At 37.6% G+C, this 18,318-nt stretch overlaps 1 protein-coding gene, 1 long non-coding RNA gene and 1 other non-coding gene across 3 annotated transcripts; 2 read left to right on the forward strand and 1 right to left on the reverse strand.

Annotated features, from left to right (window-relative positions):
- Positions 1-452: 452 nt before the first annotated feature.
- Positions 453-559, forward strand: LOC149497507 (small nucleolar RNA R71). The gene has a single exon (XR_016320278.1). It is a non-coding gene; the product is annotated as a small nucleolar RNA R71 (small nucleolar RNA).
- A 1,697-nt stretch (positions 560-2,256) lies between these two features.
- On the reverse strand, positions 2,257-5,103 carry LOC105645531 (uncharacterized). Its single transcript, XR_001047440.4, has 3 exons — positions 4,833-5,103; positions 4,549-4,635; positions 2,257-2,631 (listed from the first exon to the last, which is right to left on the reverse strand). It is a non-coding gene; the product is annotated as an uncharacterized LOC105645531 (long non-coding RNA).
- A 388-nt stretch (positions 5,104-5,491) lies between these two features.
- LOC149497508 (uncharacterized) lies at positions 5,492-7,213 on the forward strand. Its single transcript, XM_089719196.1, has 2 exons — positions 5,492-5,594; positions 6,831-7,213. The coding sequence occupies exons 1-2, from the start codon at positions 5,492-5,494 to the stop codon at positions 7,211-7,213; spliced, it is 486 nt and encodes a 161-aa protein (XP_089575322.1).
- The last annotated feature ends 11,105 nt before the right edge of the window (positions 7,214-18,318 follow it).

Consider the following 18,318-nt stretch of genomic DNA (forward strand, 5'->3'; position numbering starts at 1 on the left):
ATCTAAAGATTTGGTTTTGCTGGTTTGACCAAGAAAAATTTGGATGACTTTTCCACTGCTGTGTAAAAGTGTTTGAAAATGGCCTCGATTGGAAATTATTGTGAACATAGTTGGCTTGCTCCACTATACATTCAGTCATCCCAAATTGGCATTCTCCGTTTGCATGATTAAAATTTCCACCGGCTTCACATCCTGTTTGTGGCATTGCTACTGTATTTACACTAAGCTTATCAAACTTGTTGGCCAATGCATCCAATTTAGCTGATAAGAGTGTCAATCCATCCACATCCAAGACTCCTGCTACCTTCTTTAGTGTACTTCTTTCCTCGTTCCATCTATAGTTGCTAGCTGCCATTTCTTCCAACAAACTAAATGCTTCTGAATTTCACTTTTCCAAAAATGATTCGGCTGTCGCTCCATCATAAAACTGTTGAACCAAAGCTGACTTTTCAAAGCCATGGCGCGAGCATTTTCGTTGGAGATCTTTTAATCTTTCCTAGGCTTCGCATAAAGTTTCGTCTTCCTTCATCCAAAATTTAGATATTTCCTTCCTTAGCCTTATAGTCTTGCTAGGTGGAAAATATTTTTGCAGAGAAGCTCGACTCAATTTATCCCAAGTGGTGAATGATCCTACAGGCATAGAATGTAACCAAAGCTTCGCTCTGTCTTGTAGTGAAAATGGAAACAACCTCAGTTGAATTGCTTCGTCTGAGGCGCCATTTATTTTCAGAGTGTCGCAAATCTTCAAGAATGTTGCAATGTGAACATTGGGATCTTCGTCAAGTAGCCCGGCAAATCACTACTGTTGCACCATAGGAATCAAGGATGGCTTGATTTTGAAATTGTTTACGGCTACTAGTGGTCTCACTATAGCTGGTTTTGCACCATATGGATTTGGGATATTTTGTTCCCATCAGGTTCTTTCTTCAGCCATCACGTTCAACTGTCGGTCTCTATTTAGAACTTTGTATTCAGTCTGATCTTGAACGGAAATTTCTGGTGAGTTTGCCACTTCGTTGCTTTCTAATGTCGAGTCTGCACTTCCACGTCTTCTGGTTATCAAACTTCATCTTCTCCTTTGATATCTCGGGTTCTCCCTTCTTATAGCACGAGATGTTCTTTCAATCTCTAGATCAAGAGGTATTAATTCTGCACTTCTAGATCTTAGCATAAAAGATTAGCTCGCTAAAACAATAAAAAGAAAATAACCTAAAAATTCAAAATAAATTACTTTTTTTTTTTTAGTTTTTTATTTTTTTATTTTTTGAAAATTAATCAAACTAATTAACTAAAAGAAAATAAAAATTAAGATAGAATTTGAAAAAGGGAAAAAAAAAAAAGAAAATGACTAACAGTAAACAGTTAAGTAAAAGAAAAGGGTTAAATATTATATATATAATATTATTATTATTACTATATATATATATATATATATATATATATATATATATTGGTTTTTGAAAATAGAAATAATAACTTAAATAGAAAATATATGGATGTACTTTGCTTTAATAGGAAAGAAATTTTAAAATTTTTTTTCTTGTTTTTTTTATGAAAATAATATTAAAACAAAATTTCCTAATTAATTGTCTCAAGAGGTACCAATCCCTAGCAACAGTGCCAAAAAGTTGATGGGCTATGAATGCATATTTCGTAAGTGCACGAACCGTACAAGTAACATAGTGAAAAAGATTCTCGAATCCACAAGGATTGAGGAATAGATTATTAATTTTTATGTTCAACAATTATTAGGAAGGCTAATAATTTTTAAGAGTTTGAATAATCAAATATCAAGGTAATCTAACTACGGGATATTTATTAGTTTAACGCATACCGTGAATGATTGATTATATGGTTTATGCCAGTTTCTGAAAGAGGACTAACCTATAATATCCAAGTTCCTCTTCCAAGACTAAATGAACGTGTTAGAATTAATATAACACCTACTTTCATGGCACTATGTTGATTGAAACCCAATAAGTTAGTGTTAATCCTTTGGCCCTCAAAGAAATCTGGTCTATCCCAAGGTTTATTTTTCTAAGTTTAACACGTGAGTTTCGACTAACAAGTCAATCTTCTAATCATAGAAGTCGGTCTAAAATCATGCAAATATGAGACCCAATGTATCTGTAGGCATTATGTCACAACCCAAAACCGTAGGCCAGACCAGCACTAGGGCCTAGGTAAGCATAAGGCCCTCAGGGCTCGTAGTAAGCTTGAATCACTAAATTCAATCACATCACATTAGACCACATGAACAATAAGCCCATACTATTTTATATAATAAATCTTATGATTATACTATATCTTGGCCCAAATCCAGCATTTCAAATAATTTATAACTTGGGCCCCATTACATTACACATTATCTATGATATGGGCTAACGGTCCATATATGCACCTATAGTTCTCTAAATCATCAACCTACAATTATCCATAAACATGATTACACTCGTATATAATTGGAATTATCATAATCCTACAATTGCAGAGTTCAATATCAAATAGTAATAAATAAGTTCTTGTACATAACGCTCACAATTTAAATAATTACTGGAATTAGGAAATTACTTTTCTAGCTCTGTGGTAAAGGAAATAGAGCTTTAACGGGGACAAAGAAGGATCTACTTCCTGGAAAAGTGAAACAAAGAATGAGTTTTATAATGAAATAAATATCGCATAACACAAGCATTCACATGAAATGCTTCCTAAAATACTAAAATGAACACACCACCAGTTAAGCATATGGCACAACATAAACACTCACAAGTAATTATAACTTCAAATAATCAAGCAAGTGGAAATTGGTCAGTGGCGTCACCGAAACCCCCGATGAGCCGTCCTCATACATGGCCCATCCTCTCATGATGTATGCATTAAGGAGCCAATTCCCCATACATGATTGATCGGTCTAATCCTCACTTGACCAGCCCTCACATATTTTTTATGCTCTCTTTTCTTTCCATACCAATAGGAGGCCACCCTGTGGTTTTCCATATAATCTATATCATCAGATGGACACGGGGGCGCCAATCTCCCCATACATGGCCGACGGTATAGAAGACCGCCCTCATAAACCCAATGGTGACCCATTTCATCCCAATTCCACACTCACAGCAAATCATCATCACAACACATCTAATCAAACATGGCATTTAAATGCGAGAAAATTAAATAAACAAATATTGTTATGCAAACACATAAATATACACATATATACTTAAGTATAAAGTAATGAATATTTATGCTATAAAAATAAATAATTACTAATTAAATAAATAGGTAATTATAGCATTGTGTGGTAATGTAACTATGCATGATGCAGATGGTAGTGCACTGTTTATTAGTATTCACAGTGATCAAGAGAGGAAGCTCTCGGATTTTTGATTTGCAGGAGTGATGGACAAACTCGGACAATCTAATAAATTATAAATGCAAAAGGAAAGAACTGAAGTAAATAAAGAGATTTATTTTAAATATATCAAATTAAAGAATTATTCCAAACAAACCTATTAACTTATCCATTAAATATAACTAGCCTAGATTCTATCAAAATTTCGACACAGCCTTCCCTAAAAATAGGACTTTCTACCAGTTAATATAATGTCAAATACTCTCTATATATTCATTCAATCCACATAGCCCATCACAATAATCACCAATAACTTGCAATCTTACATTCTCTATTCATATTACAATTTAAAAAGCTAAACAATTCAATAACCGTTTAGACGATTCTAGAATTCTATTATTCATCACATAAAAGTTAGCTAACAAATTCACCATTTGAAAAGGAATTCATATACCGGATTACTTCACATGTCATCATCCTTAAAGTTAAAGTAATAGATTAATGTGGAAGCAGCTATAACCACAGAAATCCCAAACTATATCTAACCCCGTATTCTACTCACTATCTTGTTTCTTGTTTCTATATTTTTTTTTCTCGTAACCTACAATAAACACATCAGTTTCTTCGTCATCTTTCAAGAAATCAGTTCATAGCTTCAATCCTTAGCTTAACTCAACTAAAGACCATGGAGATTCCCTTGTGGTTGTTGTCATTCTAAGAGAAATCTCTATTTTCCATATCCAAGTTTATAGTTTATGAAATTGTAGGATAGTTGACTACTAAGGAATGGATTCATACATCAATATTTACATAAGTATATATATATATATATATATATATATATATATATATATATACTAACCGATAATTAGCACTAAATATTTTTTTACCCACTACAAATTGTAAACGCATGTATATTTAGCCTTATATCATAATCTATATTTGGAATCAATAACACCAAACATCTTAAATCAAAGTAATAGTCATTTCTAATCATTCTAAATTATTAGCTATTGCATTTCTACCAAACCAAGCTTACACAGTTCATATAATCCCTCCTTAATTTAAGTTTCTACGATATTTACGGCTTAGAAGCCTAATTTTTGATTTCTGTCGTCTAAGGATTCGAGCACTAAACAATATCAAAGTACAAAACTAATTGCAAAACTAGAATCTATATAAAAATTGGAACATACTGTCTATTAGGAATTCCGGTCACCGGATCCTCCGCCGTCGCTGCCCTTCGTAGTGGCTGGAGGTGCCATGATTCCAGAATCTTGCAACTCATATGCCAAAACATAGCAAATTCCATATAGGATTCAGTTCTATAGCCAACCACTACAAATTACGTCTATATCTAACGAAATCCAAATTTTTGTCCTTAAATCCCTAAGTTCCATTTGATCAATTCCTTCAATAATTCGCACAATCTATACAAAATAACTTGCAAATGAGTGAAGAGGGAGGATAATCGGCTTACCTAATTGAAGAGTAGTCGAAAATTGCTTGAGGTTGGCTGGCGATACCAAATCGTTGTCTGTCTCTCTTATCTTTGCGCTAAGACTGGCAGGCCGGAGATAGGGGAAGCAGTAACCGGAGCTGCTGCGAAGGAGAGGAAGAGATCACGCCCGTTGGTTGAAGGCTAGCATCGTCGGAAAAATGAGACCAAGGGGAGAGGAGAGCTACTGGGGTCGGCGTTAACGGGAAAGAGAGAAGGGGGTTAGGACCCAATGGGAATTTTTGCACTTTTAGACAGTTCTAATTGGTTATAGGCTAGTTTGGTCCGATTCAGTGGATTTGGCTCAATTTTGGGTTTTTGCTTGAATTTACAATATTTCCACTTAGTTTACAGGTCTAGGTTGGCAATAATAAAATTATTTTCCACCGAATTTCATTGGTTAGAATTTATGATTAAATTTTTAAATGAAAAATTAGTGAAAATAAATTTTCCGGTCATTACACATTAAGATTACATGTATTAAATGAAGAAACTATAGGCATATATAAGAATAAATCAAACCATTCTTGAACACATTAATCTAATAAATATTTCCCATAACTAGATTTAAAGTTTAGTCATACATGAATATTAATACAACATTCATAAAAATATTCCAATAAAAATAAAGAGATAAAGGCATGACAGACAAGTTACACTTGGATTTTTCTTCCTTTCTTGCTACCGTCCTTGAATTGGATGCCCAAGACTTTTTGATTCAGCTCCCATCTCTCCTTCTTACTGGTTTTGCAAGCTCATCATCTTCTTCTTGATCGGTGCTAGTTGCTTCCTTGATCGGTTACTTTTTAGTGATCTTTTGCTTGGATATGCACGGCTGTGAGTCGAGGACAAGATGCGAAAGTGTGTAACTCTTTGCCTTTTGCTTTATTTTCTATTTATAGTGTCCAAAACATCACCAAAGGGCAACCTTCCTTTTCCATCGCCAAAGCCATAAAAAAGAAGTAATAAGATAATTATAACCAACTTTTGAGTAAAGAGTAATCCAGGGAACAACATTTGTAGCTACGCAAAAGCTGATTTGATGCTTCTAAATGACATATTGAATGATTATTCTCAATGTCATATTAGAAGTATAAATTAGAACTGACCTGAATTCATCGAACAAAACTTATTTCTTTTGATTTCTTTACATAAAATATTAAAAATTAGTTCAGCTTATGGTAAAATCAAAAATGAAGGAATTTACTAATAATGAGACTAATTTATTAATTATGATAATTCATAATACAACTGAAAAAATAAAATTTGTATATAAAATCATATGCATTTTACTTGTTATCAGTATTGAAATCATCTATTCCAATTTCATTCCAAAAATGTTTTAGAATTGAAAAATACAATCCATTCAATTCCAAATTTTTTTTCCGAAATTAAAATTTTTATTTCATTTCGTTTTGTTAGTAGTACGGTTGTGAGACTAATAATGTTATTTGATAGTGAATACTGAACAACACCGAATATCCAACATGTTCATAAGATGAATATTATTTGGAGATGCAAATGGTGAGATGGATGATGTGTGGTTAAAAATTCAAAAAAAAAAATATTGTACACTTATTTGACATACAATTCAAAATATGAATAGATAGTTTTTCTGTCTAGACGCTAATTTAGAGTAAAAAAATGCAATATTTATATATGTAACCTTAATTCTCACATTCAATCTCTAAGGAAAAATAGAAAATAGTTACAAAAAACTCAAAACATGTAAACCTAATTTCATTTGTATTACTATATATAAAAGAAGAAAACCAAAATATTTCCAGGGGAAAAAAAAAAAAGTTCCAAGTGAAAGAAAAAAAAAAAACAGAAAGAAAAATCTCATAACCACCATGTCTTCAAAATTCTTTTACTTTGCTCTATTTCTTGCTATGATTTCCACAAGTCACTAAGCCTCGGAATTTGTAACCCAATCTTGTGAGAAAACCTTATTTAAAGACCTATGCACAACATCTTTAGAATCATCTTCGGCAACTGATCTGGAAGGCTTGACAAAAGATGCACTTAACGTGTTATCTACCAATGGAACTGAACTATTCAAGCTTTCTTCTGAATTGCAGGAAACAGCTTCAGATCCAAACGTTAAGGAAGTGTTGGTAGAATGCTCTAAGGCTTATGAAGGTGTGACTGAAAAGCTTAAGGATTCAGCTGCTGCCCTCGATTCTAAAGCTTACGGTGATCTTACAAAATGGGTTACTGCTGCCATGACTGGATCGCAGAATTGCTCGGAAGCTTTCAAGGCTAAACCAGATATTACATCTCCACTTGCTGATGCTAATACAGAATATAGTAAACTCTGCAATATTGTATTCGCATTTTTTAATCTCTTGGCAAAAAGTTAATCAAAATTTATTTGTTTATGCGTTTCATGAAGTGATAAATGGAAATGGTCCATGATTTTTGATTTATAATTCACATCATCAATATATAGAGTGAGTGATCTTCAAATTTTCCAAAATCTTCAAAAGTTTGTTTTTATAAATTATGAAAGTAAAAATAAAAGTAATTCACCAGACAATAATGTACAGGCCAGGTCTTGCAGATCTTAATTTCTGATGTTTAGAAAGGACTTTACTTTTGCTGGTTTTAACACTCTAAGGGAGGGAAGGTATTTCATTTATTAACCAAGATTAATATCATTGTCCATGTACATATATTATTTCATTTATTTCATTATTTTAATAAATTTACTAATTTCAATATCATTTTATTTCACATTATTGATTTTTAATAAAATTATAAACTTTAATTTTCTATTTAATTTATAATATATGTTCAACTAAATTATACTTTAATTCCAATTAACTTTGCATTAAATTGAATTTGCAAATGCATTCTAGTTTTGAATATTCAATGCATAAAGGTCCCAAATATTTCCCATGATTATATTTGCCAAGACTGGATCCACAGCGAAACTTATAGACCAAACTATTGAAAATAGCTAATTTATCCCTTTTTGTTACAACTTCATATTTTTATTAGTTTGATCCATACACGAGGTCATGGATCCTAGTAGGCAAGTCAATATCCAAAAAAGTTTGATCTTTCATGACTTGAAAAGATGGGGCCATGGATCCGGTAGCTAATAAATTCATTTTATTAAAATATACAATAAATCTAACAACAAAATAAAAATAATTTACCGACAAAATAGTGACAAAATAATGACAATATTCCAACAAAATACCTTCAAAATGTGTATGTTTTATTTTATCAATTATTGAGAAAAATTACAAATTTAGCGACAAAAATTTTGTCACTAATTTACTAACAAAATATAGTTCACTTAAAAAAAATAGCAACAAGGGTTTTAGCATCAAAATTTTGTTGTCGCTATTTTGATGGGAATACTAATTAGCGTCCAAATATTATGAATTAGTGACAAAAGTTTGTCGCTAATTTATTTTTTTCTTGTAGTGATTAATTTGCATAGACCATTAGTGGGTCAAACCAATTAAAACGAGAGCTTTTGTTGAAACGAGATACTTCTAAATATACACCAGAAAATAAAGAATAAAGCAGAAACACATTTTGTGAAATTTTTAATTTTATTGGTCTGGTATATAAGTGGAGCCACATACCCGTTATAAGTAAGTATTTTTCCAAGGTTATGCTCCATTTGGAATTCTTGTTTTCATCTATCACCTGGTCACATAAATTTTCAATTTCGGAAAGGAATTCCAAATAAAACATCATGCATTTCCCAAGCCAGTGAGTGGCTTTTCAATTCTCATCCACGCTCATTACTAAGCCATGTTGTTTCGTTGTGATTTTAGGAGTGTTGAAAAAAAGGTCATGGCACGAGAATATAATTCACCTAATACAAAAATTAAACGAGTGATGATTAAGTCTAAATGAGTTCAAGTTACAAACGGGTGACCTATATATAACATAAATTTAAACGAGTTGATTCGTCTAATTCATCTAACCCTTTTATTTAATAATAAAAATCTAATTCATCTATAATTAATATATTAAGTGGTTTATGCGTGTTATACATGTTATATGTGTCTTGTTTCTGACCCGTATACGACTCATTTAATTAAATTTGATTAAAATTTTTTGAAGCACATATGACCCATTTAATTAAGTGGATTACAACTATCATATTCGTATCACTCGTTTAATTTTCGTGTTTAAATATTTAATATGATTATTAAATGGGTCATACTACTGTTAACCCTAATCATGTCACGTGTTAGGTAGAGACGTGTAAAACCTAACACACCAAACAAATTTTGACACCCTTAATTTATTTTTTGAAGGCAATAGAAAGGGTTCGGGCTTGGAGGTTTTGGAGACTTTCCAGCAGGTGGCGGTTGAAGGGTAAGATTACAGAATTTCCCTAATTGAAAAGTTAGGGTTAGGGAATTGAGTTGAGGTCTCTACAACTTTTCACAATGAAGGCACTAGCAGTAAACCTCAATCCTCATGCATACTATCCATATATACCGATGCAAAAATGGAGCAATAGATTCCCTATATTTCTAGAGCGTATCATCTCTGTCATTATTGATAGTTGTTGTAATGGATCCTTTTGCATATAGAAACCATCTCTAGTTTACTTTCCTTGATTTTTTTATTGTCAATCCATATTTGTTTTAGAGGTTTACTCTTATATTTGTTTTAGAGGTTTGTATCCCTTTAAGTGATTGCTTTAGAAGTAGCACTTGCTCCTCCAGTGGATGGAATTAGGGGTGAGAGTTCGGTTAACCAAATCGAACAACTGAATTAGCTCGGTTTTAGTTTATCTAAAAATATTTTTATGGTATCCAAATCCGAAATCAAATAGTTTAATAACCGATCCAAACCAAATTAAATCGGTTTGGTTCAATTTGGATTCTGTTATTTCAGACCAAATTAGTTATGTTAGCTTAAAAATAAATTCATTTAGTTATTTATGGTAGTTAAACCAAAAATTGAAAACCAAACAGTTCTATATATCCAAACCAATCGGTAATCGAATTTTTTTAAAACAACTATCCAAATCCGACCAAAATGAATCGATTTTGTTTGATTCTCGGTTAGAAATTGAGAATTGCTCACCCCAGTTCGTTAAATTAGAAATCAAATTTAATTTGCAACCTAAATTTGGGTCAAATGTACAAAAAAACCTACAAATAAACTTTTCGATAAAAAAACCAGCGAACTTGGCATTTTATTTTCACTTAGCCCAATTTTTCACTAAAGATTTACATATATACAGTATGGTCAACAATAAGAAATAAATGAATTAAAATTTATTTTTCTCTTGTAAATAGTTACAGCAACATCTCCTTAGCCAAAATAACCAAAGCTGGAAGCTATTTTTCAAGAATTAATATCTGAAACATAATAAATAATTGATAGATTCATAACCTGTGACATGTCATATTTATTGATCTGTGAACCCCTCCCCCAAAATATCATAAGCATATGAATGCATGTGACTAAAGGAAGAAATGCACATGAATGTATGAGTCGCCACCTTGTTTAATTATTTTAGGGTAAACTAGGAAAAAACCCTAAGTGACTCCAATTTTAATTAACCTAATTACTAGATTAATTAACCCAATGTTAAGGCATGGTCTTTGAACCCGAGGTGGATCCCGAGACTATGTCATGCTGATGAACTAACCAAAAATGAATGCTTTGCAGGATAAAAGATGATTAGACCAAATTTTAAGTGAATTCGACTTGCCGCTCGGGGTTAAATCCCAAACGTGCCTACGTACTTCAGTTTGAATGGAAGATCAAAGTCAACGTAGTTCGATAGGCCTTCTTTGAAGGGCTTTGAATGGATATGCTTAATGCATGAGTGTGTGTATGCTTTGTGCATTTTGTTTAGGCATTTTGCCAAAGAATTGATTGATTTGATTTTAGGCATTTGATGCCAAAAATGTTGATTTTAATGGCTTTTAGCCAAAAAGATTGATTTAGGCAATTGTTGCCAAAAATTGATGTGATTTAGGCGATTGTCGCCAAAATTGATTAATTGAAGGCTTTAAAGCCAAAATATTGATTTATTTGAAGGCTTTTAGCCAAAAGGGTTGATTTAGGCAATTTGTTTGCCAAAAGATGATTATTTAGGCGATTATCGCCAAAATGATTGATTTAAGGCTTTTAGCCAAAACAAGTTGATTAACTTAAGGCATTTTGCCAAAAGATTGATTTAAGCGGTTTGTCGCTGAAAGTAGTTAATCTAATTTATAGGCAATGTGTTTGCCAAAAATTGATTAACCGAATTGTAATATAGGCAATTTTATTGCCAAGAAGAAAACGTGTTTGAATTAAGGCCTTTTAGTCACAATTATTGATTAATTGGACTTAAGCCAGATTTGTTCGAAATAAAGGCGATTATACCATGGCTATTAATTAACTAGGTATTTTTAAGCCAATATTGTCGGATTTAGGCTTTAATATCACGATTATTTATTAACCTGACATTTAGCCTAAACTTATTTATTTGAGGCAGTTTATTTGCCTAAAGATGTCATGAATGCATTTATGCAGTTATAGAATTATTAGGAGTAGAAGAGAAGAATGTATGAAATGCTAAAATTAAATAGGCAGAGTTTTAGTTCATGTACCTGATTTAATCGACGACCACTTCTTAACTCCAGATTAAGCTCCTCGTTAAGGGAATATTAATTAATTTAATTTTAAATGACCAAATAACAAAACAAGAAAATAATAAAGCTAAATAAAAAGAAATGCAGAAAAGCAGTAAAGAATTGCAAGGAGCGTAAGGGAGAAGGAGCGTCCGTCAACACAGACTGAGTGAGGAAAACGGAGTGCCGGGGCCACTATTTATAGGCGAAAATCGGACTGTTTCGGCGGCCGGGCCGCCGGTGCCGGCGGCCGAAGCCGCCGTGCCTGGCGGTTTAGCTAATTCTTACTCCAGAGGCTTTTTCGGGAGCTCCGGACCTTCAAAAAAAATTTCGGGACCAGTTCCGCGATCCTCGTAATTTTTCGGACGTTTCAAGTACCATATTGGCATACTTTCGATAAACTTCCAAAATGGCCTTCGGTCCGGCCGGACTGTTTGCAGTCCGGAAAAACTAGCTCTTTGAGCCTCAAAATTTGGGTATTCACAGTTGCCCCTCACCGGCAACCATAAAAATGATTTATGGGGGTCGGTGGTTGTCTGAAACACAAATTTTGGAGGCGAAAATTTGACGCGTCCAGAAGACCCGCCTTTTGGCTATTTGCTTATAAATAGCTTGAAATTCACCATTTCCACTCATTCTAAACTCTCTACATACAAGAGTTCTCTCAAATCCTCTCAATTTTCAAAGTTTCAAGGTTTCTTCTATGGCTTCCTTAGATCTCAACGACGATGATTTTTTGGAGTCATGTGGCATTTCTCTCGATGAGGTCGATCTTATGGCCGATGCTGACACTCACGCCTCCATGACTGGCATCTTCGCCCAGGTGAGTTCCTTTTACTATTTGTATGTATATTATTTATTATTTGGGCCTTGGGCCAAAATGGTGATTTTTAGGGCCTTCGGCCAAATTGTGAATTTTTGGGCCTTAGGCCAAATTGTGAAATTTAAAAAATTTTCCTGTGCTTACTTTTTATTAGTATGCATGCTAGGGTGGAACTAAGATATTACCCTTAGTAAGGAACCGAGGAGTAACTCTTAGGTTATTTTACCTTTTAGGATTCCCGTATTAAATTGGATGTAGCTGAGAGTTCTGTGGCTGGAATTCCGCTCGAAATATTTGATCAAAACAGCCCGGTTGGCGCGATTATCCATCCATCCTACCTGGGCTATCTGAGGCATTTTGACCTGGGTCGGAGCAACTACAAGGAGTTATTGTGTGCCTTGGCTGAGAGATGGTGGGACACCACCAATACCTTCCATTTTTCTTGGGGCGAGTTGACAATGACCCCTGCAGACTTTTCTGTGATCTCCGGGATCCCTTTCAGGATTCGGCCGGTCGAGCTATATGATGATTGGAGGACTGATATCTCCTCTGACCGGATGGTGGAGCTGATTGGGATAGACCTGCCTCGGCTGGTCGAGCCAGGTTCTACTACCCCTGCTTTGAGCGTTTCCAGACGCTGGTTATCTCTCCAGGCCCCCGGTATCTATGCTAGATACGGGCGGGGAGAGCTGACGGCTACTCAGGTGGGCCGATTCACTTTGTTGCTGTTGTTCGCTTCGACCTTTTGGTCCAACAGGAAAGAGAAGTTTAACCCTTCTATCTTGAAGAGCTTGGAGAATTTGGCCCATTTAGAGGAGTATGACTGGGCCGGTGCTATTTTGAGCCGCATGTATGACGATATGTGTGATCTGAGTCGAGGCCATGACAAGCTTAGCGGGACCTTCTACTTCTGGGAGGTAATGTAAAGAACATTCTCCCTTTCTATGTTTTTCTGTTTATCTTGATTTTTCTTTCTCACTGATTCTTTTTTCGTTCTGCAGACTTGGGCATTTGAGTACTTTCCTTACACTCGCCCAGAGTTACTCCAGACTGATCCCGGATCAGGGCTGGCGCCTTCGGCTTGGAGATGGTACAAGTCAAACCTTCATCTCGTCCGGCGCAAGAAGTCGCTGAAGGAGCTGAGAGTCTTTTTTGATACTTGTCCTCTGGAATAGATACATGCTTAGTATTTTTGGATATGTTAACAAAAAAGATTTATTAACATATTTACATCTTTTGTAGGCCGAAGTGGGGCTGATGACTGCCCGTTTACAGGGCTGGATTCAGGCTGATCCTGATTTCTAGTGGTCAGATGCCTTGTCTCAGCGGAGAGTGGTCCTGTCACACCCCATCTTACGGCGATATTATTTGGGTGAGAGAGTGGACATTCAGATAAGAGGCAGTCGTTCTGTCCCTTATCCCCCTCCTGAGGATATGTGAGCGGGTAAACAAATGATGCTCACTGCGGCTCATACTGAGGGTATCCCACATGTGGAGTTCATTATGGGAGGAGATTATGATGAGTTCTGTGGAATCTCTCTAATGCCGCCCATTGGATCTCGGTTTGATAATTTCCAGAGGTCGGCTCCTTCCCAGCCGCTCGGTACCCGTTCTTCTCGGGCTTCGGGTCCCTCGACTAGGACTCCAAGGAGGAGGCCCATGACAGATCCCACTTTTTCTACCCCAGTTGAGAGGCCGTCGCAGGCCGGGCCTAGCCGGTTAGCAGGTCCTTCCAGGGTTCCTCGGGCCATTTTGGAGGCTACCGGGCCGCTTCATCCAGACCTGGTCAGTCTACGCCTCCCATATAGCATTTCTTACTTTGTCCCTAACAGCCCTCCAGCTCTTCGAGAGGTCTCCCTGGAGAGTGTGGAGCGCGCGACTCTTCCTTCCGAGCACATTAATGAGGTAAAACCTGACACATCTCTCATAAAAAGAATTCATAAGAGATTTGATATTAACTTGTATTTTCCTTGGTATGGTTTCCAGGTTCCTGACGGGCTGGTCAATCAGATGATGGAGCTGATTCTCGGGATGCAACAAGAACTAGCTGCGGCCTGGACTCAGATAGCCTTCGATGATCAGAGGAGTAGGAGACCCCGCCGCTGATAGATGCCAGATTCTCTGCTTTCCTTTGTTTTTCTTTTGTTGTATTTTCTGTACTGAATCTTAGCTGTATTTCTGAACTTTGGCTATATTTCTGTACTGAACTTTTATTTGTACCTGCACTTGGTTAGTAGTGAAAAATATGTATGCATGATTATGAAATAGGAAAAAGATAGGATTTTATTTCAATCTATTCTAAACAAACATTTCTCCTTCTCTTTCTATTTTTTTTTTTACTCAAAAGGACACATTTTCTTGAACTGGAAATTTTATCTCAGACATATCAAAATATATATATACACATTTTTTTTTTTGCAGTGGCCGCCGGCTCGGGCCGGGTCGCCTGCGGGCGCGCCTTTCCTCTATTTAAGCTGCTTTTTCTATTTTTTTTTTTCATTCTCTCTTTTTTTTTCAAGCCACCAAAAATCTGGTCAGTTTCTTCTCTCTCTCTTCCTTATTATTTTTTTTATTTATTATTTTTTATTATTTTATTTTTTTTAAAAATAAAAATAAATAAATAAAATAAATAAAATAAATAAAAGGACTTGAATCCCTTCTACAACCATAGCATGCACAGCTGGACTAGGAGTCTCTCCAAAGTTGAAAAGATCAATTTGGGGAGGTACGGTCTTTCTCCCGTTATTACCCTTAGGGGTGTAGTAATTGATTGGGATTTCTTACGGGCCTGTACTAGACTTTGGAACCCGGAAGCCCACGTTTTCCGGTTTGGGGCCATGATGGAGGAGATGTGCCCTCTTTTTGAGGAGTTTTCTGCTATTATAGGGTGTGACCCCAATGCCCCTTTGGTAAAGCATGAGGTAAAAATTGGGTATGTTAGGTCGTTTGAGACCCTGTTTCAGTTCAGCCAACCCCAAGCTAGGGCTATGATCGTTGACGACCAGAAAGCAATCTTGCTGCCCCTGATTGACGAATTCTCAGAGGCTTGCCCAGACGATCCAGACCGGATGAGGCTGAGGATGCGGGCCCTGGTTTTCTGTTTCTTGGCTGCCTTCTTATTTAACCAGGACCCAGGCTTTGGGGATTTGCGTCTTTGTCCCATGGTTCGACAAATGGAGGATATGGGCTGCATTGGCGGCATTGTGCTGGCCGAGACTATTAGGAGCCTTGACAGGGCTGCTTTAGGGTTTGATGACTGGACAGTTTCTGTAACATCCCTTCCCGGTCCACCCGTAAACCCGAATGAACCAAGTCGAGACGCTACAAACTGGTTGAGTGTATGGTCTGACATACTGAAAACATACTGTATATTGAATATAATAACATGCTGGTACTGTTTACAACAATAATGTAATTTATACTTACAAAACATGATACTAGTTTACAAAAATGAAATGGGCCCAACTGAGTGCCCTGTACATGCCATAGAAGGAGAGACAAAAGGTACACATTAAAATGAGTAGCTACCTTGAAGACTGAGTCTTCTACAGATGAACTGCAGCAGTTGTAAGCCGACTCTCTATGGTCCAATCTCAAAACCTGCGAGTTAAACAGGTAACTCGCTGAGCAAATAATGCTCAGTGGATTCTCAACATATAAAGAAACAAATAAGCACATACATATATAGAAAGAACCAACCATGTAAACATATATGGCACATATAAGCTCACACATTATGATACTTTCATGATACCTTGATTATCTTTTGTACTGTTTATAATACTGTATAATTCATGAAATGTTATGTCAAGATATCTGTATGGCTCCATAAGGTTATAGTGAAACCGAAGTAATAAGAAAAACTGTATGAAACTGGATGAATACTGTATGCTTGGCTGCTATGGCCCATATAATCATATCCACTCAACGGCCTGTAGCCGGAGTACCAAACTGTATGAGGTGCAGATCTGCTATCCTATGTTGCGACATAGCCTTATCTACATGGTTTCTACCTAACCTCAATGGAGCATAATGTTGGTATAGCAATAATATAACACAACATCACATTAATAGTTCATAACTTCATTTGCATCATAATGTTTATTTGATTTCACATCATTTGCATGCTTGAATGTTGTTTTGATACATGTTCTAATGTTGTATTTGATGTTAAAATGATTGGAGGCATATAAGTGAAGCAAAGAAATACAATTGCATTGAAAAAGAAATCCAAAAGTGCATGAAAACACAAGTCGCGAGCGCGTACTTCAAAGTCGCGAGCGCGTAGAATGCAAAATGAGAGACAGTGAGTTATCGGGCACAAGTCGCGAGCGCGTACTTGAAAGTCGCGAGCGCGAGAAGTGCCAAATGAGAGACAGTGAGTTCTCAGGCTAAATTCGCGAGCGCGCTATGAAGGTCGCGACCGCTTACAGGCCAAGGGCCAAGTACGCGAGCGCGCACTTCACAGTCGCGAGCGCGAGATGTGCCAAATGAGAGTCAGAGAGTTTGCGAGCACAAGTCGCGACCGTGTACTTGAAAGTCGCGAGCGCGAGATGTGCTAAATAAGAGTCAGAGAGTTTCAGGTGAAAGTCGCGAGCGCGTAGGTCAAATTCGCGAGCGCGAGAAGGCAACGCGAACTCATCATGCAATTCGCGCGCGCGCTTCCAGCCTGCACTGTCTGTACTCTTTTGGTCATATCTCTTTTGGGGCGGCAGGCCCCGCCTGGTCTGGGCGGCAGGTGTCGCCCAGGGACGTGGGGGGGCCAAGCCCCGCCTGCGCGGGGCGACAGGCCCTGCGGGCGCTGGGCGGCACGCCTCGCCCGCGCGGGGCGACAGGCCCCGCGCGCGCTGGGCGGCTGGCCTCGCCCGCAGCGCGCGGCAGGCCCCGCCCGCGCGCGCTGGGCGGCAGGCCTCGCCCGCGCGGGGCGACAGGCCCTGCGCGCGCTGGGCGGCAGGCCTCGCCCGCGCTGGGCGGCAGGCCTTGCCCAGGAAGTGGGGCGGCAGGTGCCGCCCAGGCTGGGCGGCTGCTGCCGCCGTGCCCAGCGGCCGGAGTCGCCGTGGCCGGCGGCAGGCGCCGCCGTAGCCGGTGTGGACACCGTGCCTCGCTCCGAAAAATATTCCGGGACCTGTTCCGTGATCCTCGCGATATTTCGGACGTTTTAAGTACCATATTGACATATTTTCGGTGAACTTCCGAAATAGCCTCCGGTCCGGCCGGATTGTTTGCAGTCTGGGAAAACAGGCTTTTTTTTTTTTTTTTTTTTTTAGGGGTTGACAAAATGGGGATCGTGATTTTTCGGGCCTCCTGTGGCCAGAAAGAGAACTTTGGGCCTTCGTGGCATGAATGTGCTTTTCGGGCCTTAAGCCGAATTGTGAATTGTCGGGCCTCTGCGGCCAGAGTGTGATTTTCGGGCCTTAGGCCGAATTTGTGAATCTTGGGCCTCTGCAGCCGAATTGTGATTCTCGGGCCTCTGTGGGCCGAATTGTGAATTTTTTATTTTCTGTATTTGCTGTTTTATTAGTATGCATGCTAAGATATTACCCTTAGTAAAGAACCAAGGGACAATTCTTATATTACTTTACCTTTTAGGATCCTTACATTAAATTGGATGTGGCTGAGAATTCTATGTCCGAAATCCCGATCGAGATATTGGATCCGAGCCACCCGGTCGGGGCAATCATCAATCCGTCCCGTCTGGGTTACTTGAGGCATTTTGATGCTGGCCGAAATAGCCACAAGGAGTTGCTGGGTGCTTTGGCCGAGAGATGGTGGGACACTACCAACACTTTTCATTTTTCTTGGGGCGAGATGACAATGACCCCTGTGGATTTTTCTGTGATTACCGGAATCCCTTTTGGTATTCGGACGATTGAATTATATGATGACTGGAGGACAGAGATTTCCCCTGATCGGATGACGGAATTGATTGGTATAGACCTGCCTCGGATTGTCGGGCCAGGTTCTGCTACTCCAGCTTTGAGTGTTTCCAGGCGCTGGCTATATCTCCAAGCCCCCGGCATTTATGCTAGACATA

The sequence above is a fragment of the Jatropha curcas genome, chromosome 3 (assembly GCF_041381405.1).
Source record: "Jatropha curcas cultivar XTBG-Jc1 chromosome 3, XTBG_Jcur_1.0, whole genome shotgun sequence".
Classification (NCBI taxonomy): domain Eukaryota; kingdom Viridiplantae; phylum Streptophyta; class Magnoliopsida; order Malpighiales; family Euphorbiaceae; genus Jatropha; species Jatropha curcas.

Excerpts from the sequence above, each read along its gene's own strand:
- LOC149497508 (XM_089719196.1), top strand. The coding sequence starts at position 5,492 with ATGACAGACAAGTTACACTTGGATTTTTCTTCCTTTCTTGCTACCGTC. Across the intron at positions 5,595-6,830 it reads CCCATCTCTCCTTCTTACTG|AATCATCTTCGGCAACTGAT; the intron begins GTTTTGCAAGCT and ends CAACATCTTTAG.